This window comes from Vipera berus (assembly GCF_964194415.1).
Source record: "Vipera berus genome assembly, chromosome: 15".
In the NCBI taxonomy this organism is placed as follows: Eukaryota; Metazoa; Chordata; class Lepidosauria; order Squamata; family Viperidae; genus Vipera; species Vipera berus.
Genome location: NC_138218.1, coordinates 8,500,634 through 8,527,325, shown reverse-complemented (window position 1 = coordinate 8,527,325; position 26,692 = coordinate 8,500,634). Strand labels below are relative to the sequence as shown.

Below are 26,692 nucleotides of genomic sequence, written 5' to 3'. Positions count from 1 at the left end.
ACCACTAGACACTGCCAGGGGTGTTAATTGATCTTTAAAAAGAAGCGATTGATCCTTTTAACGCAGAATGACTCATTTAGTTTCACACTTTCCTGCTTATGAATTTGAATTATCGGTTGTTGTTCCTGATTGCTTTATTTGGGATTGTAAGTTATTTTTCTTTTTCGTTTTTGCTAGCACTCAGTTTTCCACGGATGGGTGCTGTTCTAAGGAAACTCAATCATCTACTAGCTGCAAGGCTTGAGTTCTTCTCCGTACCTCCGTACCTTCCAATTTTCTACGGAGTTAGAAACTGAATCCTGCCTAGCAACATTGCATTGACATCAAATGGGTATAGGTGTTTCGCTTCTCATCCGAGAAGCTTCTTCAGCTCTGACTGGATGGTGGGGCAATGGAAGGATTGAGACTCCTTGCAGACTGCTGGTCATATGCATTCTTTTAGAGAGTCGTTGAGGCCACTTGGAAGTTTTACCTGTGTCCTCAGGGTCACCTGAGCAGTGGAAATGGAAAACATCCTGCAGCCCAGAAGGCTCCACACCCATTTGCACCGCTCAGGTGACTCTGAGGACACAGGTAAACCTCCAAGTGGCCTCAATGACTCCTTAAAAGAAGGAAAATGACCAGCTGTCTGCAAGGAGTATAAATCCTTCCATTTCCCACCATCCAGTCAAAGACAAAGAAGCTTCTTGGATGAGAAGTGAAAGGTCTTCAAAGAAAAACAAGGAAATCCAGTTGCCTCTTGAAAAAGCACCTTTGGGAAAACCATGGACCTGGATGACGGAGAGTCTCCATAGACCAGGGGTAGACAACCTTGGCTCTTTTATGACTCGTGGACTTCAAGTCCCAGAATTCCTGAGCCGGCCATTCTGAGAAGAAAGGGAGAGGTTTCCAAGCTGAGCCATGCTGGCTCAGGAATTCTGGCAGTTGAAGTCCACCAGTCATAAAAGAACCAAGGTTGCCTACCCCTGCCATAGACATTTAGCTATATGCACTTAGTGTTAATTATTATTGCTGTTGTGATTTGCCTAACAACATCGATCTGTCCTCTTCATGCCAGGCCTGAGAATACGTCTGTTTAACTTCTCACTCAAACTTCTGACTTGCCTTCTTTATATCGTCCGCGTTCTGCTGGATGACCCGGAACGGATAGGATGGTAAGAAACTCTCATTTACAACACTTGCAATAAGGATAGCACTTAAGACTTAGACGTCTCACTTAGCAGCGGAAATGTTGGGCTCAACTGTGGCCGTAACTCGAGGACGGACCGCGTTGATTTTCTTTGCTGCCCTTGGCTGGATTTTGCTTCTAAGATGCCTCTTCTTTTTCTTTCCAACCAGCTGGGAATGCGAGAAGCACATCTATTCCTCCTTCAATCAGTCGTCATCGGAAATCAACTGGTAAATGGGCTGGCAGCTTTTCTAAAGGTTGCCGCTGTTGTTTAACAAGGAGCCACTTTAATTTTCTGCATGAAATCAAGCAGCGAAAAACAGCCGTCTTTCTAAGAAGGCAGGCTGCTAAAATAGGCATCCATTAAAAGCCAAAAGGATGTCAGAATAATGCACAAAGACGTTGTCGGTCCACCTGAGTTGCCCTTTATGAAAATGTTGTCTCCTTGATATCTCCTCAAAGGTCCAAGACGCTCTGCCCCATCTTCATTTTACCTTTGATTTTTCCTTTTCTGGGTAGGTGGGCTTCTCTCTAAGGAAGACCCACCCTGTGCTCCCCACCTATTTTATTTATACCCACGAAGACCTCAGCAGGCACTTATTAGCATCTGTGGTGGACATGCCCCAAAGCCAAAAATTTCTGGTCAAGAATACACGTGTGGTTAGAGAAAATGACAAAAAAAAGCATATAGATTTTAAGCCAGAATTATTTTTCTTAGGCGTAATTGTAGGAAACTATGAGAAAGAGTGCATGGATTTAATATTACGTGTATTAACTGCAGCGAGAATTGTATTCGCTCAACGTTGGAAAAATGAAGATTTACCAGTGGAAGAAGTGTTAATTTTTTAAAAAAAATTTAGATTGTGGAGAAATGGATAGATTGACACTGAAAATGAAAGAGAAAGAAGATTCAGTATATTTTAGAACGTGGGATACCTTTTACCAACGGCTAGAAAAAACAAGGTAGAGAGAAAGGAATTTAACATGGATTAGTAAGTTGAACGTTGGAACCCAGACGTTGCTGATAAAATATTAAGCATTTGTGACTATAAAAAAATCAATAAAAATAGGTGTGACCTGTAAATGCACCTTGGAAATAGATTCTAGATGGTGCCTTAGTTTCCAGCAGGAATTATCTCCTTTAGGAGGAGGAGATTATATAGGTGAGGGCATCTCGTAAATGATAAAAAGTATCCATGGATATACTGGCAGCTTTAGGCATCCTATTAAGGGGTCCAGCTATGTCCCATTTTGCAGCATTTTTTGGTGTATATCTTATAGCCTGAATTAAAGACATTGGAGAATTGCAAAATCTGAATGAAGCAAATAATAATAACAACAACAACAATAATTGATGATGATGATGATGATGATGGAAGGGACCTTGGAGATCATCTAGCCCAACCCCCTGCTCTTGATGCAGCCTGTTTCTTGTTTTCCCGATTTCCCCTGGTTGTTGTTGAGCTTTGTTCTGTAAATATTCTTTACAGGGCTCCCATTTTGTGGGTGGATCGAAACAAGCCGTTGTGGGCAATCCAAGTAAGTGTGATTGTGTGTTGGTGGTGCTGGTCCTGCAAAATGGATAGCATGCTATTCCTCCCATCCTGGTCAGTTCCTCCCTGTATCTTTCTGTCTTCTTCTCCGTCCAGGTCAGCGTGGCTATCATTAGCTTTCTCGAGACGATGCTTCTGATCTACCTCAGCTATAAGGTAAGGCAGAAGATTAGAAGACACGTTTTTAAGGGTCCGGAGTGCTTTCACACATGCATAAGTAGTTCCGGAAGATTGCAGCCGGGAGGAAAATGGCTGCCGAATGAAATGCCATTGAGGATTCCCGGTGTAGCAATTATCACCCACACCTTAGCCTGAGACTGGAGGGGAGGGGGCATTGTTTTCTCTATGTGGTTATGGGTCTGACAACCTTGAGGGTGAATTGATCTGAAGATGCTTGCAGGATCACTGGGAATGCCCAGATCCACCCAACTGGTGTCCCCCAATTCTATTACACATTCACTACTCTCAGAAAATAAGTCAGCGTTTCCTTTTTGGTTCGTTTGCTTCTGATGCCTGGAAGTCCTTCACTCATCCAGTCCTTATAGAGTTCATGTTGGCTTTCTACAACTTGATGTTCTCCAGATCTATTTGAGTATCTCATCCTTCTTGTACAACTGTATTAGATGCCTAATACACAATAGATGGTCTGGAGTTTCACCCCCAACTCTATGTTCTCCAGATCTGTTTCAGCATAACTCTCATCCTTCTTGTATTGCTAGATATCTAATAAAACCAGAAGAGATGAGTTGGAGTTTCATCCCCAACTTGAGGTTCTCCAGATCTATCTGGATATAACTCTCATCTTTCTTGTATTGCTAGATATCTAATAAAACCAGAAAAGATGAGTTGGAGTTTCATCCCCAACGAGGTTCTCCAGATCTATCTGGATATAACAATCATCCTTCTTGTATTGCTAGATAATATCTAATAAAACCAGAAGAGATGAGTGGGAGTTTCATCCCCAACTTGAAGTTCTCCAGATCTATCTGGATATAACAATCATCCTTCTTGTATTGCTAGATATCTAATAAAACCAGAAGAGATGAGTTGGAGTTTCATCCCCAACTTGAAGTTCTCCAGATCTATCTGGATATAACAATCATCCTTCTTGTATTGCTAGATATCTAATAAAACCAGAATAGGTGGCTTTGAGTTTCATCTATCAGAAATGACGGTGTTTTAGTGATGGATAATAGGGACTGTAGGTTGATGCTCCTGGAGGTAGCAGGGCTGAAAATGTTCACCCAGAACATCTGAAGAGAGAGTTATGTGTTTGTTTATCTAATTGACTAATAGGCTGTCCCTAACTTTAACTTAAAGGGGACACGGTGGCTCAGTGGGTTAGGACGCTGAGCTTGTCGATCAGAAGGTCGGCAGTTTGGTGGGTCGAATCCCGAGTGCCGTGTAACAGAGTGAGCGCCTGTTACTCGTCCCAGCTTCTGCCAACCTAGCAGTTCGAAAGCACGTAAAAATGCAAGTAGAAAAATAGGGACCACTTCGGAGGGAAGGTAACAGCGTTCCGTGCGCCTTTGGCGTCTAGTCATGCCGGCCACATGACCACGGAGACGTCCTCGGACAAACGCTGGCTCTTCGGCTTTGAAACGGAGATGAGCACCGGCCCCTAGAGTCGGAAACGACTAGCACGCATGTGCGGGGGAACCTTTACCTTTACCTTTTAACTTTAACTACGCAATCTATTATGATTAATGAGGGAACGAACATTTAACCACCCAAAGCTTAATCCGCACCCAACTCTTTTTCTTCCCCCACTTTAGGGTAACATTTGTGAGCAAATCTTCCGTGTTTCGTTCATCCTTGAAATGATCAACACCGTGCCCTTTATTATCACGGTAGGTTTGATTCTTGAAAATGAGATTTCTCTTATCTTCCAACGGTGGAGCCCATTCTTTAAGACAATCCCTTCCCTGTACCGAAAATAGAGTTTTTTTTTTGTTTTTTTTTTGTTTTAAAAAAGTACAGGTGCTAATGGGCCATACTAGCAGCAGCCAACTCAGAATAAATGTGGGCTTTGTAAGAGTCTAGTTGCCAGGATAGCTGCGTTGGGAACTCTACAGATCTATCCACGTAGTTAGTCCGAAAGAAGCTTAGCTCAAGAGAGAAGACATTTTCTAGCAAACATAACCGGGTCCCTTTTGCCTTTTCTTTTCTTTTCTTTTTTTTCTTTTTTAGATATTTTGGCCACCTTTACGGAATTTATTTATCCCCGTGTTCTTGAATTGCTGGTTGGCGAAGTATGCTTTGGAGAACATGATAGTAAGTGGATGGTAGAAAGGAGGGCATGAGAGGTTTGGGGAACGTGTCGGCATATCCCGCTTTGTTGCGGTGATACACGTGCAATGGACTGATATGGCCTGCTAGAATTCTGCATCTGGGTTAACAGAATGCAGTGGTTGGGCTTAGAAGGTGCGCTACATCTAAACCAATAAGCCACATTACGGTTCTGGTTCAAATGTAATGGGTCACGTACCAAGGCAAGGCAAGGATATTGTTTCTGTGATGTGCTGAACCACAAGCTGGAGTGAGGTATAAATTGAACTCTCCTTTCCTTTCCTTTCCTTTCCTTTCCTTTCTCTATTTCCTTTCCTTTCCTTTTTCATCCTTCCTTCCCTTCCCTTCATTACTCTTCCCTTCCCTAACCTTCCTTTCCTTTCCTTTCCTTTCCTTTCCTTTCCTTTCCTTTCCTTTCCTTTCTCTATTTCCTTTCCTTTCCTTTCCTTTCCTTTCCTTTCCTTTCCTTTCTCTATTTCCTTTCCTTTCCTTTCCTTTCCTTTCCTTTCTCTATTTCCTTTCCTTTCCTTTCCTTTCTCTATTTCCTTTCCTTTCCTTTTTCATCCTTCCTTCCCTTCCATTCATTACTCTTCCCTTCCCTAACCTTCCTTTCCTTTCCTTTCCTTTCCTTTCCTTTCCTTTCCTTTCCTTTCCTTTCTCTCTTCTCCTCCCTTCTCCTCCCCTCCCGCCTTCCTTTCTTCCTCCCTCCCTCCCTCCCTCCCTCCCTTCCTTCCTTCCTTCCAGAATGACCTGCATCGAGCAATACAACGGACTCAGTCTGCCATGTTCAACCAAGTGCTCATTTTAATTTGCACCCTGCTTTGTCTTGTTTTCACTGGGTAAGTTCTTTCACTGTCCCTTTGTGCATCACACTACAGGAGATTTGACTTGAAGGAGATGCAATGCAATGTGTGCTTTTTGATTTTCGGAAAACCCAACTGACCTGATCTAATGACCGTCTCACTCGATTAGGAAAATCAGACTGAGCCAATTTATCACATAGTTTGGACCTTCGCAATCAGAGTGAACCAGATCAAGCCAGTGATTTGGAACAAACGTCAATGGCCTCATGCTGACTGTTGACTAGATGTTCCCTAGTTGGGTCATGAAATGTCTTCAAGAAAACCACCAAGCTCAGAGATCACCAAGGACCCCACAGTTCAACCCTCTCTTCTGTTGGCCAAGGAGTAGAAAGTTATTAAAATATTAGTTCATTGACCACGTCCGAACTGAAGCAAAACTCATTAGCTCTTTTCCCCCCAGTTTCAAAAATGACTCAAGAACTTTGGATGATGGCCATCCAGCCCAATAGAACAGGGGTCTTCAAGCTTGGCCCTTTGATGACTTATGGATTTCAACTCCCAGAATTCCTCAGCCAGGCATGCTGGCTGAGGAATTCTGGGAGTTGAAGTCCACAAGTCATAAAAGGGCCAAGTTTGAAGACCCTTGCAATAGAAGGTGTCAATGTTCAATGCTGTCAAAGCAAGATGAATGAAACGTAACTGAGTTTTAACAACAAAACCCTGGTTTTACCATTGGAATCTTGTCTTTCCTCTGATCTAGAACCTGTGGCATCCAGCATTTAGAAAGAGCTGGCGAAAACCTCTCGCTTTTCAAGTCCTTTTATTTTTGCATCGTTACCTTCTCCACCGTCGGCTATGGGGACGTGACCCCCAAGATCTGGCCTTCTCAGCTGCTGGTGGTGATCATGATTTGTGTGGCCCTTGTGGTCTTGCCTCTGCAGGTAAGGTATGACTCTCTGGGGTTGATGACTTGATGGGATGAGCCCTAAGTAAGAGAGGCTTCAGACTGAGGCAGTAGAGGAGTTCAACTTGCTAGATCAAAGCAAAGAAAGTTGGGAGTCCATCAAATGCCAGATTATGGAGCATGACAGTGCAGCCTGAAGATCTCAAATTCCCTATATCTCCTCCCTCCCCTTCCTTCTATCCATTCTTCCCTTATTCCATCAATCCATCTCTCCATCCATCCCTCCATCCCAGCTAACATGCTTTGGTTTAACAAACTCAGCTTCTCTACAAGCTAGTTATCCAGGGATTGTTCACGGCAAGATATATATATATATATCCCAATGTTTTTCTGGCAATGCTGGGACTAACATCTGGGAGGTTTCATTCCAGTTGGGTTAAGGAAGCTGGAATCTGGACTGGATGGGAAGCATAGAACTGCAGGGTTAATAGTATGGCTGATCGCCATCACCTTCTGAGTTGCTGGTGAGAGATCTTTCTCCATTAAGAAGAACCTGTAGCCATCAAGGGCAGATCCCTGATCTTTCTCCATCAAGGAGAACCTTAACCACCAGGGCACTCTGCCCAGATCCTTGCAGAAGACCTGCTTTTGAAACCGCCTGCTTGTGGTTTTTGTTGTTGTTGTTGTTTTGCTTTGCCTACAGTTTGAAGAGCTGGTGTACCTGTGGATGGAACGGCAGAAGTCAGGAGGAAATTACAGCCGCCACCGGGCCCAGACGGAAAAGCATGTTGTGCTTTGCGTCAGCTCCCTCAAGATAGATCTGCTTATGGATTTCCTGAACGAGTTCTACGCTCATCCCAGGCTGCAGGTGAAACGTTTGGTTGGCTGGGAGGCAGGCTGAGAAGATTTGAGCTTCTTCCCGGGTGGGAAGCTAAGCTGGGTTAAGAAATTCTGCTTGTCCTTTTCAGGAGTATCTAAAAGAAGGTTGCATCATGGGAACTGGACCAAAGTTTATTAAACTGAGACCTTTCGTCACTCATCCAAGTAGCTTCTTCAGTCCAAATGAAAACACTATGCCTAACCAAGAGTTTTGTATTTTGACTGAAAAAGGAACTTGGATGAGTAGCGAAACATCTCAGTTTAATGTCTATGGAGATTCTCCATCATCCAGGTCACGGTTGTCCCAAAGGTGCTTCTTCAGGAGGCAACAGAACTTCCTTGTTTTTTCTATGAAGGCGTTTTGCTCCAAGAAGCTTCTTCAGATCCGACTGCGGATGGTGGGGGAAAGGAAGGATTTAGACTCCTTGCAGACAGCTGGTCATTTGCCTTCTTTTAGAGAGTCGTTGAGGCCACTTGGAGGTTCACCTGCCTCCTCAGGGTCACCTGAGTGGTGCAAATGGGTGTGGAGCCTTCTTGGTTGCAGGATGTCTTGCCCTGAGTCCCTTCTCTGTTGGAGACGGGCGCAGGCTGTTGGGGATGAGTCTGGGTTGTCCGCATCTCAAACTTGAAGCGCAAACAGTTCCTGCAGTCTGCAAGGTTTTCTGGAGATCCGTACACACTCCGCTCCCTTCGAAGGGTGTTCCTCCCAAGGCGCGCGGCTAAATGTCTACGGAGATTCTCAGTCATCTCGGCTTAATAAACTTTCATCCGGTCGGTCCCTAATTTCACCATCTTTCGATACTTTCGGCCTGGAGGGCTGAGTCTTCATTTCCATGCCTTTCAGGACTACTACGTGGTCATCCTTTGCCCTACAGAAATGGACATCCAGGTGCGCCGGGTGCTTCAGATTCCCTTGTGGTCCCAGCGGGTGATCTATCTCCAGGGATCTGCCCTGAAGGATCAGGATCTCATGCGAGCCAAGTGAGTTGGAAAGGGGAAAGCAGATTTTTAGTTCCGACAAGTTGTCTTCTTTCATTGGACGTGCTTTTGGGGGAGAGGTCAAGCAGACTCTGGAAAGGGCGCAAAGAGCAACAAGGATGATCAGGGGGCTGGAGGCTAAAACATATAAGGAACGGTTGCTGGAATTGGGTATGTCTAGTTTAATGAAGAGAAGGACGAAGGGTGACATAATAGCAGCCTTCCAATATTTGAGGGGCTGCCCCAAAGAAGAGGGAGTCAAGCTATTCTCCAAAGCGCCTGAAGGCAGGACAAGAAGCAACGGATGGAAACTAAGCAAGGAGAGAAGCAACCTGGAACTAAGGAGGAATTTCCTGACAGTCAGAACAATTAACCAGTGTGATGACTTGCCTCCAGAAGTTGTGGGTGCTCCAACACTGGTAGTTTTCAAGAAGAGATTGGGCAACCATTTTGTCTGAAATGGTAGAGGGGTCCCTCCCTGAGCAGGGGGTTGGATTAGATGACCTCCAAGGTCCCTTCCATTCTGATTCTGATTCTGCTAAGGATTGGGGGCTATCACTATCACTATCCCAAAGAAGATTAAATGGATTTTTCTGGGGAAAGACGGATATGGGGGGTGGGGGGAAATGGGTTTGAAGGGGGAGGGGGGGAAAAAACCGACTTGAATTTTATTAGCCTATTAAATATGGTTTCCCCTTTCCAGGTGCATTTCCAATTTAACATCCCAGCAGATGGGATTAAAAGAACCTTTTTATATTTGCAGGATGGACAATGGAGAAGCTTGCTTCATTCTGAGCAGTCGAAACGAAGTGGACCGCACGGCTGCCGTGAGTCACAGAACAGAACGACAACGTGATTAAGCCCAGGCAGAAATAAAGGGGCTTTGCTAAGGATGGCTTATACCTCCTCTTGGAAATTCTAAGAATTCCAAGAATTTGGACCTTCTTAAAAACCTCTTCCCAGGCCAACCCTGCTGCAGAGCATGCAAAAACCGCCCTTTCTGAGTAGCATCTTTGTGCTCATTTTACTGCAGGATCATCAAACCATCCTGAGAGCTTGGGCGGTGAAAGATTTTGCACCTAACTGTCCTCTCTACGTTCAGATTTTGAAGCCGGAGAATAAATTCCACGTCAAGTTTGCAGGTAGGACTTTTCTGACCATCCGTCCGATGGTTGTTAATCCAACTCAAAACAGGAAGAAAAATAATAATAATAATTACAAAAAGTACACTTCTCCAAATGGGCAAAGGCTGGATGGTCCACAGTGTGTTTTCAATCCTTTTCCAATCAACCCCAGCCAGCAAATTAGCAACTGGGCTATAAAAAGAAAAAGCTAATGATTTGGCATCTGCAAACATATAAAACAGAGTTTATCGTCTCAGACACAGCTAGTTAATTTTTCTGGAACTTCTTTCTTTGTTTTTTTGCGGGGGTGGGTGGGTTAGAGTCCTTAGACCCTTTCATTTGCACATACCACACTGGTTACAAGCTGGCGTTCTTGCTCTCCCCTATCCTATTTTTTTAAAAAGTTACCTAAAACTTTTAATTTGCGATAGATCTGTTTTCAGCTCTCAGAAGCAGGGAAAACGTCCCCACGTGGCTTTTGATTAAGGTATCCCTCAAATTAATTAAATTAATTAAGGTATCCCTCAAATTAATTAAAGTGAAGGAAAAAGAAAAAAAATATATTTATTTATTTATTTATTATTTGGATTTATATACCGCCCCTCTCCCGAAGGACTTGGGGCGGTGTACAGGGCAATTAAAACACTATATACAACACATAATATACAAAAATTAAAATAAATTAAACCAAGTAGCCCTAAACAATAAAACACGTTCTAAAATGTAAAATTTAAAATTTAAAATCTAAAATCCCAGACTTTATAGTTTAGCCAGCTCTTTGAAAATCCAGCAGAGCAACTGATCTATTAAAAACAGGCCAGACTCTGATAGACTGTGTGAAGTGACAAATTGATGGTTTTTGGTGACGGAGGGGACACACTTGTGTGGCAAGTTGTGAATGTATACACTTGGGGGAAAATTACAAGAGGCGTAGGTTCTCTCCAGGAAAGAAAAAAAAAAGGAAAGCAATGGACTTTACATTTTTCAGCTGTTCTTACAGCGGTAGCAAAAGGCCCTTTTTAAATTTATCCACTGCTATTTATTATAGAAACAGCATTTTTTTATAGGGTGGTTTGCAAAGACAAAACAAGCACATTGATTTGTGCTTTAGATTGTAAGCCGCCCTGAGTCTTCGGAGAAGGGCGGGATATAAATGGGATTTTTAAAAAAAATGCAAACCCTTGAAAGTGTCACACTTTGAAGCAGCAAAGACATTTAAAAAAAAGCAGTCCCAAAACAACTTATCAAAGTGATCCTGCTGGAAATTTAAAATGACGCTTTGGAATATGAAAGGACCTGTTTTTTTTATTTCAGATCATGTAGTCTGTGAAGAGGAATGCAAATATGCCATGCTGGCCCTCAATTGTGTCTGCCCAGCTACCTCTACTCTTATCACCCTTCTCGTCCATACCTCCAGAGGGCAGTAAGTAGTTAAAAAACTGTTGACGTGCCGGTCAGTTTCTCGCTCAAGGCAATGTGTGACTCAACTTAAAAAGTTGAAAGTCAAGTCTGAGAAATCAGAAAATTCAGACAGTTCAAATTAGTGTAAAGACTGATTGCAAGCTGAAGCTCTCTGCAAGATTCTGAACTACAGATAGTCCTTGACTTACGACAGCTCATTTAGTGACCGCTCAAAGTTACAACATCACTGAAAAAAGTGACTTAGGACCGTTTTTTGCCCTTGTGAACCTTGGTGCCTGACCAAAATTCAGATTTTTGGCGACTGACTCGTATTTATGACGGTTGCCATGTCCTGGGATCACGCGATTCCCCCTTTTGCGGCCTTCTGACAAGCAAAGTCAAGCTTCACGACTGTGACAAGAAAAGTCGTAAAACGGGGGCAAAGCTCGCTTAACCAATGTCTCAGTTAGCAACATAAATTTTGGGCTCCATTGTGACCGTAAGTCGAGGACTACCTGTACTTCCTTATGCCATAAATTTTTTTGTGTGAGAAACTTCCCGACAGTGAGAACTATTAATCGGTAGAACGGCTTCCCTCCGGAAGTTGTGAATGCTCCAACACTGGAGGTTTTTTTAGAAGAGACTGGACAACGATTTGACTGAGATGGTATAGGGTTTCCTACTTGAGCAGGGGGTTGGACTAGATGACCTCCAGGCTCCCTTCCGACTCTGCTCTTCTGTTACTTCCAGGGAAGGCCAGGAGTCTCCAGAGCAGTGGCAAAGAATGTACGGGCGCTGCTCGGGCAACGAGGTCTACCACATCCGCATGGGCGACAGCAAGTTCTTCATGGAGTATGAAGGGAAGAGCTTCACCTACGCATCTTTCCACGCTCACAAAAAGTAAGCAGAAAAGCTGGATTTCTCACTCGGTCTCGGGAGGATCTGTCGAGGAGCAGATCCGAAAGGAGCCTTTCTTCTCCTCCTGTCAGGTACGGGGTCTGCTTGATGGGCGTGAAGAAGGAGAACAAGAGCATCCTTCTCAACCCGGGACCACGGCACATCATGACCGCCTCGGATACCTGCTTCTACATCAACATCACCAAAGAGGAGAACTCAGCCTTCATCTTTAAGCAGGAAGAGAAGCAGAAGCAGTTTATGGGCAAAGGAATCTACGACGGGCCGTCAAGGTTGCCGGTCCATAGCATCATCGCTAGCATGGGTGAGCTGCTGGACTTTCTCCCTGTCTGCCCTGGTGGGATCTCCAGCTAGACTGGAGGGAGGCGTTAAGAGGGGGCTGAGCTCAGAATCCTTGCGTGGCCGAAAGCGGCACCGAACCCATGGAGCCTCCATCTGATCACTTCTAAGGGAATGCAGTCAGTCTGGAGAGATTCTTGTAACTGGCAACAGAGCTCCTGCTTAGCCCAAAGGTGCTTCTTCAGGAGGCAACTGGACTTCCCCGTTTTGCTTTGAAGACCTCTCGCCTCTCATCCGAGAGGCTTCTTCAGGCTCTGACATTGGATGGTGGGGAGCTGAAGGAGCTTCTCGGATGAGAAGCGAAAGGTCTTCAAAGCAAAACGAGGAAGTCCAGTTGCCTCCTGAAGAAGCACCTCTGGGCCAAACCGTGACCTGGAGGACTGAGAAGCTCCAGAGGCATAATAGCTCCTGCTCCAGACCAGCAGCTGAGGTCTCCTCTCCTTCCTTCCAGGCACGGTGGCCATGGACCTGCAGAACACAGAATGCCACCCCAATAACAGCTCCAAGTTAACTTTGCCAGCTGAGAACGGATCAGGAAAAAGGAGACCCAGCATTGCCCCGGTTCTGGAGCTGGCGGATGCCTCTTCCCTTCTCCCCTGCGACATGCTAAGTGACCAATCCGAGGACGAGGTGACTCAGTCCGATGATGACGGCCTGACCATTACAGAGTGAGTTCTTTTGATCCTCCCCAGGAGCCTAAACACACACAGCCACACAAACACAAACACACACACACACACACACACACACACACACACACACACAAATCTACCCCCAATAAGGGAGACCATGCCTGTCTTGTCCAAACTCTTCTGGAACTTCGCTCCATGTCTTCCCATCATTATTTTGAAAATAACTTACCACTCTAATCTTACCTTCCTCTCCAATCTGGAAACCCGTTTTATTCTTCGATTCTCTTTGATCTTCCACGCTCGCGTTCGTTGTTCACGTCTTCTTTGTCTGGTGTTTTGTTCCTCTTCAAACCTGCACATGTACCAAATTCTTTTAATCTGTCCATTAAGACTTTGATTCTCTTCGAAATGTTTTTTTAAAATAATAATAATAATAATAATAATAATAATAATAATAATAATAATAATAATAACAATAACAACAACAACAACAACAAACAATAATAATAATAATAATAACAATAACAATAACAATAATAATAGTGTTTTGATGAGCAATGGAGCATGCAGTCTTTGCCAAGGTTGTGTTCAGAGCATTAAAAAGAGACTCAGTGTGATTTCGGCATTCAGATCTCCCGTAAGTGCCGCCATGCAAATTTCCTATTATTTGCCTCCCAGTAGGAACCTATTTGCATACATTAACCTCCGCTTAATGGTTTATTTCAGCTCGCTTTTGTTAGCTCCCACCAGGTGAGCTGTCAAAAAAAAACCAAAAAAAACACAACCCAAAACGGGAGGCAATCCAGAGTTTATTTGGCTAAAGTGGAACATCTGCTCCATCTGGTGGGGAAAAGTGGGACTGTTTTGATGCTCTCCTTCCACATCCTTGAAAACGAAGCCAGGGCTCAGCGCAAAGGCTGCTCCTTCCTCTCCAAATTTGTTCACTTTTGGTCTGCGTGGAGTTCTATTAAAAGGTGTGGGGGAACTTGATCAGGGCTTGTGAAGTCCAGTTGAGCAAGATGTCCTTCTACACTTGCCAAGTTCTACTGAACATCAGTAGAAACCTTTGCCAGAAGGCCAACAAAAGTCATAAAGGCTATGGAGGCTAAATCTGAGGAGGGACGGTTGAGGAAGCTAACCTGTCTGATCTGCTGTCTAATCTATTAGTGGTGGTGGTGGGGACACGATAGCTATCTTACAGTCCTTGAGGGACGGCCATGGAGCAGAGGGGATTGACTTGTCCTCCAAAGCACCAGAGGGCAAGGCAAGACGCTTGTTAAGGAGACAACCTAGAAGGAAGAAGGAAGTTCCTGACTGTGAGAACAATCAACCAATGGAAGAGCTTGTCTCTTGGAGTGGTGGGTGCTCCGTCGGTGGAAGTTTTCAAGAAAATAGACTGGACAATCTTTTGAGTGGAATGGCATAAGGTCTGCTGCTCAAAGCAGGAGGTTGGACACTAGAAGATCTTTGAGATCCATGCCAGCCCTTAGAGCAGGGGTCTTCAAACTCGGCCCTTTTATGACTCGTGGACTTCAACTCCCAGAATCCCTCAGCCAGCGTGCCTGGCTGAGGAATTCTGGGAGTTGAAGTCCACGTGTCATAAAAGGGCCGAGTTTGAAGACCCCCTGGTTTATAAACCATGGAGGAAACTGTCAAAGAGAAGCCTGGGCAGATTCTCAGTTGAAGTCCACAAGTCATAAAAGGGCCAAGTTTGAAGACCCCCCTGCCTTAGAGTTTACGTTCTATGCTCCAGACGAAAAAGATGGCTCAAATCTTCATCTCTCTCTCTCTCTTTTTTTTTTTAAAAAGGTATGTGAAAGGGTACCCTCCCAACTCACCTTACATTGGGAGTTCTCCCACCCTCTGCCATCTTTTACCTGTCAAGGCACCATTCTGCTGCTTACGTCTGGACAAGGTAAAAGGCCACTTCCGAATTGGAACGGTATCTTTTTGCTCAGTTGGTACGCGTCAACCTTGGGCTGAAAGATTCGCCCTGAATCCCAGCCTATTCCAAACTCCCTCGCAACCAGGACATTTGTGTGTGCTGTGTTTCCAGGGCTGCAAGCACAACAGTTACGAAGACGCAAAGGCCTACGGCTTCAAGAACAAGTTGATCATTGTGTCGGCGGAGACGGCGGGCAACGGCTTGTATAACTTTATTGTCCCTCTTCGAGCGTACTATCGTTCGCGGAAGGAGTTGAACCCCATCGTGCTGCTGCTGGACAACAAGCAAGTTCCTCCTTTCCTTTCCTTTCCTTTTCTTTCCCCCCCCCCAGATGACTTCTCCTGAACGCGCAGCGTGTGCTGTGCCCCTGCTCCATGTATAAACACAGGCACAACATTTAGAGTAGAGAATCAGAAAGCCAGCAAGAAGGAAATCTGCAACTGAACGGGGCTGAGTCATCCTTAAAAAGCATAGGGAACTCAAACGGTGCTGCAGCTGACGAGGCTGAAGTTGCGTGGAATAAATTGTGAGGGGGGAAAATGGGTCTCTCCGATTTCTTCTTTCCTTCCCTACCTTTGGTGGAATTTGGTTTCCATCCATCCTCGCTGAGTTGAGGAGTAAAACTGGAGTCGCTGGCAGAGAGGAAGAGGACTTAAAGCAGATCCTTCTCAAAACCTGGCAGTGTTTATCTAGTAGTCTGGCTGACGGTCCAATTAAATTGATTTACAGGTCCTCGTGCCTAGGAATCTTCTCAGCTAACAGTTAGTAGCTGCTTGGAGTTAGATGAGGCTCCACGGAATTCAAGGGAGAATGGACTTAGTTCCTTTGCGGCTACGTAGGGATTCTAGGCTGATGCCTCTTTTAACTCCAACCCCAGGTTCTGCCATGCCTTCTCCTACAAGTAGTCTTGAGGTGTGTGCTTTAGTCTGGTGAGATTAAGAAACCAGAAATGACCCCACAAACTGATCGGAGTGGTTTGTTTATTGTTGCTTGCCAATAGACAGGAATCTTGCCAGAATAAAGTCTTAATTCAGCTCCAGATTTCCCCCACATTGCCCTATCTTTGTTGCTCAGTAACTGAGGGCACGAATGGAAGCTGTTTTGCTCAGTTTACTGCCCCTAGGAATACTCGGCTACTCGTGGGATCTGAATGATGATCAAGGTACCCATGATCGGTCTTCATTGGGGAGGGGGGTCCTGTTTCAGCTGAGTATATTGTACCACATTAGATACAATGAATGCTTCCTGGCATTATGGAGGCTCCATCACTGGAGGCGTTCAAGAAAAGATTGGACAACCATTTATCCCAGACGGTACTCCAGCTTTGGGCCAGAGGATCTGCAAGGTCCCTTCCAGATCTAGTCTATAAATCAATTCTTGAGGTTCACCTCTGAGGAATAAAGCAGTGGTGTATAAACACATTTGTTTAGGTGATCAGGAATAGCTTTTCCAAAACCAGACAAGATACATCTTAACAATTAGAAAGAGCACATTAAGAAAGGAATAAGAATGTTAATGGAATTGAACCTGATTTTTTTTCTCCGTTTGTTTTTTTTTTAGACCTGACCATCACTTCTTGGAAGCCATCTGTTGTTTTCCAATGGTTTATTATATGGAAGGCACAATTGATAAGTAAGTGTCTTCTTCTGTGTCCCGGAATGTTAAAATCCATCTGCCATATGCTGTAAGGTGTAGGAGGAGATGACCAGGCTGAGCCCGAGGGAGGGGTCAAACGTGTCATCAGTCATGAGTCCCTGCGTGCCCGCAAGAGATCAAAGTCCACTCCACCTTGAATGCCTTTCTTATCTCCCGCTCATTTCCCTTATAACCGTTAGTTGGCCAGATTCTTGTAGAGAGCTTAAGCTTGCAATACATTTTTTATACTCCTTTGTACTGCCTGAACCTGGAGCTTGACATTTAATCTGTCCAACCTCAGGCCCAGCCTGATCATCTCCTACAGAAGGATAAGGATTTAAGAGTTGTGGGTTTGTTTGTTTTGACGGCTGATATTCTGCGCATTGTATGTTTCCTTCTTTCTCTTCTTCCCACTCCTGTCTTCTTTATATGAGTTCCCTTATATCTTAAACTTGTATGCCCCTCTTGGCAATAAGCTGCCTAACAGATTCCCAGAAGGATTTTATGTGTGTGTGTGTGTGTGTGTGTGTGTGTGAATAGACCAATTAACAGATAGGAACATTTTGCGTTTGAAATTGTGCGAGTTGGGTTGAGGAATAGAAAATGATCCCAAAATGAACCAGGGCTTTTTTTCTACGAATATTCTTTTCAGTTCAAGCTTAGATGCATGGAAGAATTTGATCTTAACGGTTCCCTCTTTCTTTTTTGGGGGGGAAAAACGTCTCTTACAGCCTCGATAGTTTGCTGCAATGTGGCATTATTTACGCGGACAATCTGGTGGTGGTGGATAAAGAAAGCACCATGAGCGCAGAGGAAGATTACATGGCCGATGCCAAGACTATTGTCAACGTCCAGACCATGTTCAGGTGAGGCAGGGAGAGCTTCCAGCATGCAGATCTGGTTCCCTTGTGTAGCAAAATAGATCCACTGATCTTCTGTGTTCAGAAGCAGCTCAGAATTGTTGGGAATCAAGTCACAGGCTTCCCCATCCTGTCCAATTTTCAGAGACTGCCTGAACAAGTCCTTGACGTTTTCTTGGCACATTTTTCCCCAGAAGTGATTTGCCATTGTCTCTTTCCTAGTGTGATTGGCCCAAAGCCAGCCAATTGGGTGATTGTGCCTAAGGCGGGATTAGAACTCACCGTCTCCTGGTGATTGGCCCAAAGTCAGCCAGCCGGCTTTCATGCCTAAGGGCAGGACTAGAACTCACTGTCTCCTGGTGATTGGCCCATAGTCAACCAGCTAGCTTTCATACCTAAGGTGAGACTAGAACTCACCCTCTTCTGATGATTGGCCCTAAGACACCCAGTTGGATTTGTGCCTAAGGCAAGACTAGAACTCACAGTCTCCTGCTTGTTAGCCTAAAGCTTTAACTACTACATGAAAGTGGTTTTCACCATTTTACATAACTCTCCCTAAAACACCTGGTTAGTTTCTGCTGAGGACGAATGACTAAAAACTAAAGAAGACCCTTGGATTGACTAAATATGTTTTTCAGATCTTTATGAAAGATTATCACTTTTTTTTCCCCTTCCAGACTTTTTCCAAGTCTGAGTATCATTACTGAATTGACCCATCCATCTAACATGAGGTTTATGCAATTCCGGGCGAAGGACAGCTACTCGTTGGCCCTTTCCAAACTGGAGAAGGTAATTAAACAATACAAATGCATAACTCCAGGTCTGCAATAAAAACACACCAAGGCTTTTGGCTTTGAAGTTGTCCAGTAGGCTGATTTTGTTGTTGTTGTTGTTGTTCTGCTTTCCTATCGCCCTTCAAAGAAGCTAGTATTTGTGAACATAACCCTGGATTCTGAGCTTCACACATCCTGAAAAATTGGACAGGGGTCTCTTGTGGCGACACAATGATTCCAAATTGATGACATGTTTAACGCCGCCTTCCAGCTTAACCTGCTGGTCTCCTATACATGGATAATATCGGGCTTCTGTGTAACGATCTTCTTATGGGCTTCCTAGAGAGACAGGAATACTGGCCTTCTCTGGGGAAAAAAAAACCCAGCTATTTTTATCCTGTTCTGTAATCTTGTCTCCTGCACAGAAAGAACGAGAAAACGGCTCCAACTTGGCTTTTATGTTCCGCCTCCCGTTTGCCGCCGGCCGAGTTTTCAGCATCAGCATGTTAGATACGCTCCTTTACCAGGTCAGAAAAAAGGAACAAGTGGGATATTTATTTATTTTAAAAAAACTACCCTTCTTTCCAACGCCAACTACTCAGATCCTTCATAGGTGCTCCTTCTGTTCCACTTTGCAAGCAGTTCCACGGTGACTCATGGTGATGGAGGATGAAGGTACCTGAGATAGGAAGTGATTCTGAAGAAGACTTTGACCTGGGACCAAAATAAAATCATGTTTGTCTTTAGTTCTAGCTCCAGACTATAAAAGATGGGTTTCTTGGCTTTTGGGCGGAAAGAGAAGTTTTTTTTTTTTTAAAAAAATCATCATCACTGAATCAGTTCAGACGTTGACTTGAGTCTAACTTGCCCACATTATAGCTCTAAAACTGATGAAGGAGAATATTTGTAGCTCAGGGTTGAAATGAGGGGTCCTTGGCGCTCTCTGAGCTTGATGGTTTTCTTGCAGACGTTTCATGACCCAACTAGGTAACATCATCAGTGCTAGAAGGGAGGGAGGGAGGAGGAGGAGGAGGAGGAGGAGGAGGAGGAGGAGGGAGGACTGTGGGGTCCTTGGTGCTCTCTGAGCTTGCTTGTTTTCTCGCAGACATTTCGTGACCCTAAGTAGGTAACATCATCAGCCTAGCACTGACGATCTTACCTAGTTTGGGTCATGAAAGGTCTGCGAGAAAACAAGCAAGCTCAGAGACCACCAGCGGCCCCTCATTGCGGCTCTAGCTTCCATCCCACCCAAAAGACTGATGGATGCCTTTCTTCTTTTCAGTCCTTCGTGAAAGATTATATGATCACCATCACGAGGTTATTACTCGGTCTGGATACAACGCCTGGGTCTGGCTACCTCTGTGCAGTAAGTGTGTTTTCCTGCTATTTGGTGATTTGGCTTTTCTCTCGGCTCGTTCAAGGGAGGGTTAGTTTTGCCTCCAAATATCTCTAAAATGGGCTTAGGTCATAGGTTTGCCCTACCTTGGATCTACTCATTGGATCACCGCTAGGTTCCTAGAATACCTTCCTTAAGTCTATCTTCAATAGGGAGAGTAGCGTAATTTAATCCATAATCTGCTACCAATCACGCCTTCTTCTTTTTCTTTTCTCTCTCTCCTTGGCTTCTTTGCATTCTTTCACTGCTTTATTCGACAGATGAAAATAACAGAAGATGAACTCTGGATCCGATCCTACGGACGTCTCTTTCAGAAGCTGTGCTCTTCCAGCGCGGAGATCCCCATCGGCATCTACAGGACCGAATCGCACATGTTCTCCACCACAGATGTAAGAATCCAACAAAGTGCAGCTCTTTTTTTTTTTTTACAGGATCTCTTTGCATCCTAGAGGATCCTCAGCAAGCAGGCAGGGCTTGTGATCCGATGCTAGAATCGCTTAACGGAACCGAATAACAGAGCTGGAAGGGACCTTGGAGGTCATCTAGTCCAACCCCCTGCTCAAGCAGGAGAACCTTAAACCATTGCAGACAAATGGATGTCCAGTCTCTTCTTGAAAACGTCCAGTGATGGAGCACCCACAACTTCTGGAGGGAAGCCCTTCCACTGGTTAATTGTGCTCACTGTTAGGAAGTTTCTCCTTAATTCCAGGTTGCTTCTCTCCTTGGTTAGTTTCCATCCGTTGCTTCTTGTCCTGCCTTCTGGTGCTTTGGAGAAGAGGTTGACCAACCCGCTTCTTTGTAGCAGCTCCTCAAATATTGGAACACTGCTATCATGTCACCCTTTTCATTAAACTGGACATACCCAGTTCCAGCAACAATTCTTTAAACAAATTAGAAGCATCTTTGAGACATATCTTGCCATATCACATGGTCGATAGATTTAGGCTTTCAGGATTCAGACTGTTCAGGAATTAAAGAACAGCCTATTCGTTAGCAGAGTAATAAGACAACATTTAAAGAATCGTCCAAATTAAAATAGGCATCTATAGTACAGATATACTATATCCTATATAGTGTATATAGTATACTATATGGGACGTGGTGGCTCAGTGGGTTAGGACGCTGAGCTTGTCAATCAGAAGGTCGGCAGTTTGGCGGGTCGAATCCCAAGTGCCGCGTAGCAGAGTGGAGCGCCTGTTACTCGTCCCAGCTTCTGCCAACCTAGCAGTTCGAGAGCACGTAAAAATGCAAGTAGAAAAATAGGGACCACTCCGGTGGGAAGGTAACAGCGTTCCGTGCGCCTTTGGCGTCTAGTCATGCCGGCCACATGACCACGGAGACGTCCTCGGACAAGCGCTGGCTCTTCGGCTTTGAAATGGAGATGAGCACTGGTCCCTAGAGTTGGAAACGACTAGCACGCGTGTGCGGGGGAACCTTTACCTTTATCTTTTTAGTATACTATATAATATATACTATATACTTTCTGGAAGGGGGTGGGAACTATAGTGTTCCATAATGTTGGAAGCTGCCTTAGAGATCCTCAAGCCAGATCCCAGCATGAGATCCATTTATACTTTCAGGCTGATGTGCATTTCAGAGAATGCTATAAACAGTACAATAAAAGAGCTGTGCGTCTCAGCCCATGTTTTCACCCATCTACCATTCAGCCAAAGGGAAGAATGGGTGGCCTGTATTGTTTTCAAGATCACGTGTCAAGCTTTTCTCTTTTTTCTCTTTCTTTCTTTCTTTTCTCTGTCCTGTCGTTCCCTCCACCTCCACCTCCCTCCCACCCCAACCCCAGCCTCATGATATCAGAACACAGGTGAGTATGATCTGAGTCGCCCTAGAGGCGTTTATTTTTAATGTCAAGATGGAGGGAGCTGAGGGAAAGGATCCCACCACACGCTTGTTCAGATAGCACGCTGAACTCCAACATGGAAAATGTGATTTGGCTTCATGTGATCATCTGGGTCACCCTAAGATAAGCAAGCAAGAACAGGGCTCACCAAAACTCGTTGAATCTCTGCCGGCCTGGTGCCATTTTAGCCTAGTCTGGCAATCAGTCAGATGAATCCTGACTGATTCCGCCTAAATCCTTTGTTCAACAATGGCTTTCACTGCTAACCAGTCATCTCTTTGGAAAAGTTTCCTGTTGTTAGGGCTGATTGGTGCTTTTTATAGACCTTACAATTCCATGGAATCAGAGGGGCTTTTCCCTGGGAATCAACCCCGGGCAAGGGGACAACTCTCCACGACCAAACTGGCCATGGGAGAATTCAGTTTAATTATTTAAAACAGTTTAAAAATTCTTTTGATTTTTGTCCCCCCCCCCCGTTCCATTTTGTCCTTCCTTTCTTTGATGGCTCTGTTCCGCTCTTTCTTCGCTATTAGTATAACTCTTGTCTCGTGGCCAGTTGCCCCATGACAAGTTGGCCACGGCGAATTGTCCTATGACAAGTTGGCCGCGGCGAGTTGTCCCATGGCAAGTTGGCCGTGGCCGGTTGCCGTAGACCCTCATCCCCAAGCGGTTGATGGCTTCCCTCTCCTGATCTTCCGCTGTTCCCAGTCCATTTCAATCAACGTGGAAGACTGCGAAGAGCTGAAGGAAGGGAAGGAGGCCTGGAACGCCAAACCGCGCCACCATCAGCGGAATTCGTGTCCTGCTGACCAGACGGAGCACCCTCTTCTCCGGAGGAAAAGCATGCAGTGGGCTCGGCGGCTGAGCAGGAAAGGAGCCAACAAGCAGACCTCCAAGACGGCCGAGTGGATCAACCAGCAGAGACTCAACCTCTATCGCCGGTCGGAAAGGCAGGAGCTGTCGGAGCTTGTGAAGAATCGCATGAAACATCTGGGCTTACCCACAACAGGGTACGGTAAGTGGTTCCCTTTGCTTGTGCCGTCAAGGGAAAGGGCCTTCTTTGGTTCCCCCCCCCCCAACACGTAGCTTGGAATCCTTCTGCCACGATGAGTTGTCTTCTTGGTGTGTTCTCCCATAACCAAGGCTCGTGGCTTTTAGGACCACTTTCACTTCCTCAGCCCTGGGATCCTTCTCAAGGGCTCCTTTCCACTCCTAATATATTGATCCTTGGTGCTCTCTGAGCTGGGTTGTTTTCTCACAGACGTTTCATAACCCAACTAGGTAACATCATCAGTGCCAGAAGGGAGGAGGAGGAGGAGGAGGACCGTGGGGTCCTTGATGCTCTCTGAGCTTGATTGCTTTCTTGCAGACGTTTCATAACCCAACTAGGTAACATCATCAGTGCCAGGAGGGAGAGGGGTTTACAGAGAGGAGGAGGAGGAGGAGGAGGAGGAGGAGGAGGAGGAGGAGGAGGAATAGGACTGTGGAGTACTTGATGCTCTCTGAGCTTGATTGCTTTCTTGCAGACGTTTCATAACCCAACTAGGTAACATCATCATTGCCAGAAGGGAGTGGGGTTTGCTCCCTGTTTCCTAGTTATGAATGAAACATCTGCAAGGAAACAGCTAAGCTCAGAGAGCAGCAAGGACCCCCCCCCTCAGTTCAATCCTGAGCTAACAATATTTCTACTAGTATTCATTTATGTATTGTTTACATTTCCCCAGCATGTCGGCTGAGGAATTCTGGGAGCTGGTGTTCACCAATGTTGTCAAGTTTAAGAAACCTTGGCGTAAAGCATTTATGCCCCATTCTTCGGCCAGAAAGACGTAGCAGCAGCTTCTGGAAGAGCTGATCCAGATAAATATTTGCAGTTCTACCACTGAAGGAGAAAAAGGGGGAGGGAGAGAACGTGAAAGAGGGAAAGAAAGAGGAGAGAGAGAGAGGGGGGAAGAGGAAGGTGTTATAAAGGAGATAGGAAAGGGGGGAAATGGAAAAGAGAGAGAGAGAGAGAGATAATAGAGAGAGAGAGAGATAATAGATAGATAGATAGATAGATAGATAGATAGATAGATAGATAGATAGATAGATAGATAGATAGATAGATAGAGATGGATGAATGAATGAATGAATGAATGGCGAGAGAGAGAGAGAGAGAGAGAGAGAGAGAGAGAGAGAGAGAGAGAGAGAGAGAGAGAGAGAGAGAGAGAGAGAGAGAAATCAGGAAAATTAAACACTGTTTTAATGTCTCCATATTTTAGCCATTGAATCTTCCCATCACCGATATAACGTAAGCACTATAGGGAAATAACTATAAGCTAGAGATCTCAGGTAGGAAAAAAAAGTTTCTCTTCCTTTTTCGTTCTGACGAAAACCTTTTCCTTCCGATCCCCTTTCCTTTTGCAGAATTCTTTTGAGCCGTTGTTTTTTTTTTGTTCCCTGCTTCTACTTCTGCTATCAGAGATCATGGTGCCCTGAATTTCCTGGTCTGTAAAAAAAAAATTTCTTCTCCAAACTGAGCCATGCAAACCTGAATCGTTGGCTTTTTTCCCCTGGATAGCCAGCCCTCTTGTAATTTTTCTGGCTGTCCCCCCCAAAAAGAAAGTGACATCCGCCACCCATTTGGATTCTGGCCTTGAGCAAAAGCTAAGAAAGCTTTCCTGCTAAGTGCTCTGGGACTAAATTGCTCCATAGCAAAATAACAGTTTTCCAGAGTTCATGCATAACTAAGTCTCATTTACTAAAGTCCTTAGGGATATTAACACTTTTTTTGGGGGCGGAGGGGGGTGTCCGTGCCCATTTGCCTGAAATAGGTAGGGGTGCATGGTTTGCTGGTGCTAAAGCTCTTAAGGACTCTTTGCTATCTCTTTCTAAATTTTCTCAATATTCCTTCTCAAGTAGGAAACAAGTGGGGAGAACGAAATAAGGGGGGCCTTTATCCAGGTTTGCACCCAAGCTTTGATGGGGCTGGGGTTAGGCCAATTGCCCAAAATTTAATTTAAAGGAAGCCCCTTAGCTGAGATGTCTATAAAGCTGAAAATGGATTAAATTTAATTTAAAAAAAAAAGCTGGCCCTTTACCCACCACGTCTGCAAAGCTGAAAATAGACAGGATGGAATCGTCAAAAACTTGCAAGGACTGGGGGGGGGAACCAGAATAAGAGAGCTGGAAGGGACCTTGGAGGTCATCTAGTCCAACCCCCTGCTCAGGCAGGAAACCCTATACCATTTCAGACAAGTGGCTGTCCAGTCTCTTCTTAAAAACTTCCAGTGTTGGACCATTCACCACTTCTGGAGGCAGGTTGTTCCACTGGTTAATTGTTCTCACTGTCAGGAAGTTTCTCCTTAGTTCCAGGTTGCTTCTCTCCTTGATTCCTTTTTGTAAGGACAAAGTCTACAGAACAAACTCTCAAGATCTGATCAAAGTTTTAAGAAGGGCAGTAGAAGGAATGATCAAAAGATCTTGGTTTAAATGAGATTGTCTGAAACCCTTTTTTATGACATGTTCATGTAACACCATTAAACCCCCCCCCCCGGCGTCCTTTTAATTTGCCTGCTCGTCATTTTGAACCTATATGTAACATACGTGATTTGGCCCATGTGACCATCGAATCTCGCTTTCTGAATACTTTCTGAATCGCTGCTGGCTGATTTTTTTTTCTCTTTCTCTCTCCTCTCTCTCTCCATTTATGTCTGTGCTGTGTTCTCTCTTTTTTTTCCCTTCCTTCCCTTCCTTCTGTTTGTTTCTTTCTTTTTTCCTCTCTCTCTCTCTGTGCTCCGTAGAGGATGTAGCAAATTTAACAGCCTGTGATGTGATGAATCGAGTAAACCTTGGATATTTGCAAGGTAAAATCTCTTTTCCTCTCTGAGTCAAGGTTGACTCAAGGTGTAGTCAAGTAACAAAGATGTCACCCATTCAATTCTTGGGGTAAAACACCTCCGTAGGTTGCTATTTTAAAAAAAGCCAGAGGAGCGAGCTAGCAAGGATTAAAACACTGCAGTGTGCCTATTTAAGGTGTCTCCTTGAGTGCAGACATGATAAACAATACTCCATTCACACACACACACACACACACACACACACAATATAGGTAACCAAGAAACATTCTCATTAAAGATAGATGACACCACAGTCAGAACTGAAGAAGCTCCTTGGATGAGAAGCAAAACATCTTCAAGGGGAAAGAAAGCAAAGTTCTAGTTGCCATTTGGAAAAGCACTTTCGGGATAAGCGTGACCTGGATGACTGTGATCCTCCATAGACCTGACACCACAGGTCGCCCAACTCGGATTGTTCACTAGATGAGCTGCGTTCTTCCGATATGCCAGCATTGACCGTGATCAACCCAGCCTGCTTAGTTAGTCTACGATGCAGCATCTCGGGCACACCAGGGGAGTGAGTTAACGTCCGTCGCCAGGCTGGAGGTGTTTGTGTCAACGTAACGCAGGTTCAAACGGCACGGTGCTTCATCTTAGTTTAATGCAGGATCCAAGCCATTTGAGCGAACCAACCGTGGCTTTTATTTTGATTTCCGTCTGCGGGGTGGGTGGGTGGGGGGGGAAGGCAATGTTCTTATGGCTGTAAGCGTAGCTAAAGTTCTTCAGTTCCTCAGGACTGCGACTGAAACGAAGCAAAATATTCTTCCGTTCGTCCCATGCTAGCTTCTTGATATGAGGGTTGCAGCTTAGTCATTAACTTCACCGTGGAAATGGATGCAAGGCAGCGTTTTAACGACTCCCCATGTTTTTCGGCGCAGTTAAGGAGCTAGGAATGGAAAGAGCGTTTGTTGTCAAGTTGCACCCAGCAAACTCAATGGTCTGTGCAGTTGACAGTCCATTAATCAAAGCCTCCTAAAACCGAGTCAATGATTACTTGATCTGCATCTTCCAGGGCCCTTATCTTTCCTGACGTAGCCATCTTTAAATTGACAAGGACTGGGAGGGAAAAAAAATACAGTGGAACAGAATAACGAAGTGGGAAGGGACCTTGGAGGTCTTCTAGTCCAACCTCCCACTCAAACAGGAGACTGGATACCATTTCAGACAAACGGTTGTCCAGCCTCTTCTTGAAAACCTCCAGTGATGGAGCACCCACAACTTCTGGAGGCAAAATCGTTCCACTGATTAATTGTCCTCCCTGTCAGGAACTTTCCCTTTAGTCCCAGGTTGCTTCTCTCCTTGATCGGCTTCCATCCGTTGCTTCTGCCTTCAGGTGCTTTGGAGAATGGGTTGACCCCCCCCCTC

At 44.9% G+C, this 26,692-nt stretch overlaps 1 protein-coding gene across 4 annotated transcripts in view; it reads left to right on the top strand.

Annotated features, from left to right (window-relative positions):
* The window catches only part of KCNT1 (potassium sodium-activated channel subfamily T member 1), a gene marked incomplete at its 5' end in the record, with an annotated part of 58,742 nt that overhangs the window by 29,511 nt on the left and 2,539 nt on the right, over window positions 1–26,692 (top strand). For 3 of the 4 annotated variants that reach the window (XM_081339797.1, XM_081339800.1, XM_081339798.1), the window contains 27 exons: window positions 1,058–1,154; window positions 1,339–1,398; window positions 2,659–2,707; window positions 2,818–2,877; window positions 4,497–4,571; window positions 4,912–4,995; window positions 5,755–5,849; window positions 6,574–6,754; window positions 7,421–7,585; window positions 8,441–8,577; window positions 9,338–9,401; window positions 9,608–9,716; window positions 11,013–11,121; window positions 11,850–11,999; window positions 12,089–12,318; window positions 12,805–13,021; window positions 14,795–14,900; window positions 15,042–15,214; window positions 16,491–16,562; window positions 17,297–17,431; window positions 18,103–18,214; window positions 18,624–18,725; window positions 19,481–19,564; window positions 19,855–19,983; window positions 21,396–21,416; window positions 22,161–22,467; window positions 25,232–25,294. In XM_081339797.1, coding sequence (XP_081195923.1) covers window positions 1,058–1,154; window positions 1,339–1,398; window positions 2,659–2,707; window positions 2,818–2,877; window positions 4,497–4,571; window positions 4,912–4,995; window positions 5,755–5,849; window positions 6,574–6,754; window positions 7,421–7,585; window positions 8,441–8,577; window positions 9,338–9,401; window positions 9,608–9,716; window positions 11,013–11,121; window positions 11,850–11,999; window positions 12,089–12,318; window positions 12,805–13,021; window positions 14,795–14,900; window positions 15,042–15,214; window positions 16,491–16,562; window positions 17,297–17,431; window positions 18,103–18,214; window positions 18,624–18,725; window positions 19,481–19,564; window positions 19,855–19,983; window positions 21,396–21,416; window positions 22,161–22,467; window positions 25,232–25,294 — 3,186 coding nt within the window. The remainder of the gene's footprint in view (window positions 1–1,057; window positions 1,155–1,338; window positions 1,399–2,658; window positions 2,708–2,817; window positions 2,878–4,496; window positions 4,572–4,911; window positions 4,996–5,754; window positions 5,850–6,573; window positions 6,755–7,420; window positions 7,586–8,440; window positions 8,578–9,337; window positions 9,402–9,607; window positions 9,717–11,012; window positions 11,122–11,849; window positions 12,000–12,088; window positions 12,319–12,804; window positions 13,022–14,794; window positions 14,901–15,041; window positions 15,215–16,490; window positions 16,563–17,296; window positions 17,432–18,102; window positions 18,215–18,623; window positions 18,726–19,480; window positions 19,565–19,854; window positions 19,984–21,395; window positions 21,417–22,160; window positions 22,468–25,231; window positions 25,295–26,692) is intronic. The other variant, XM_081339799.1, reaches the window with a different exon arrangement.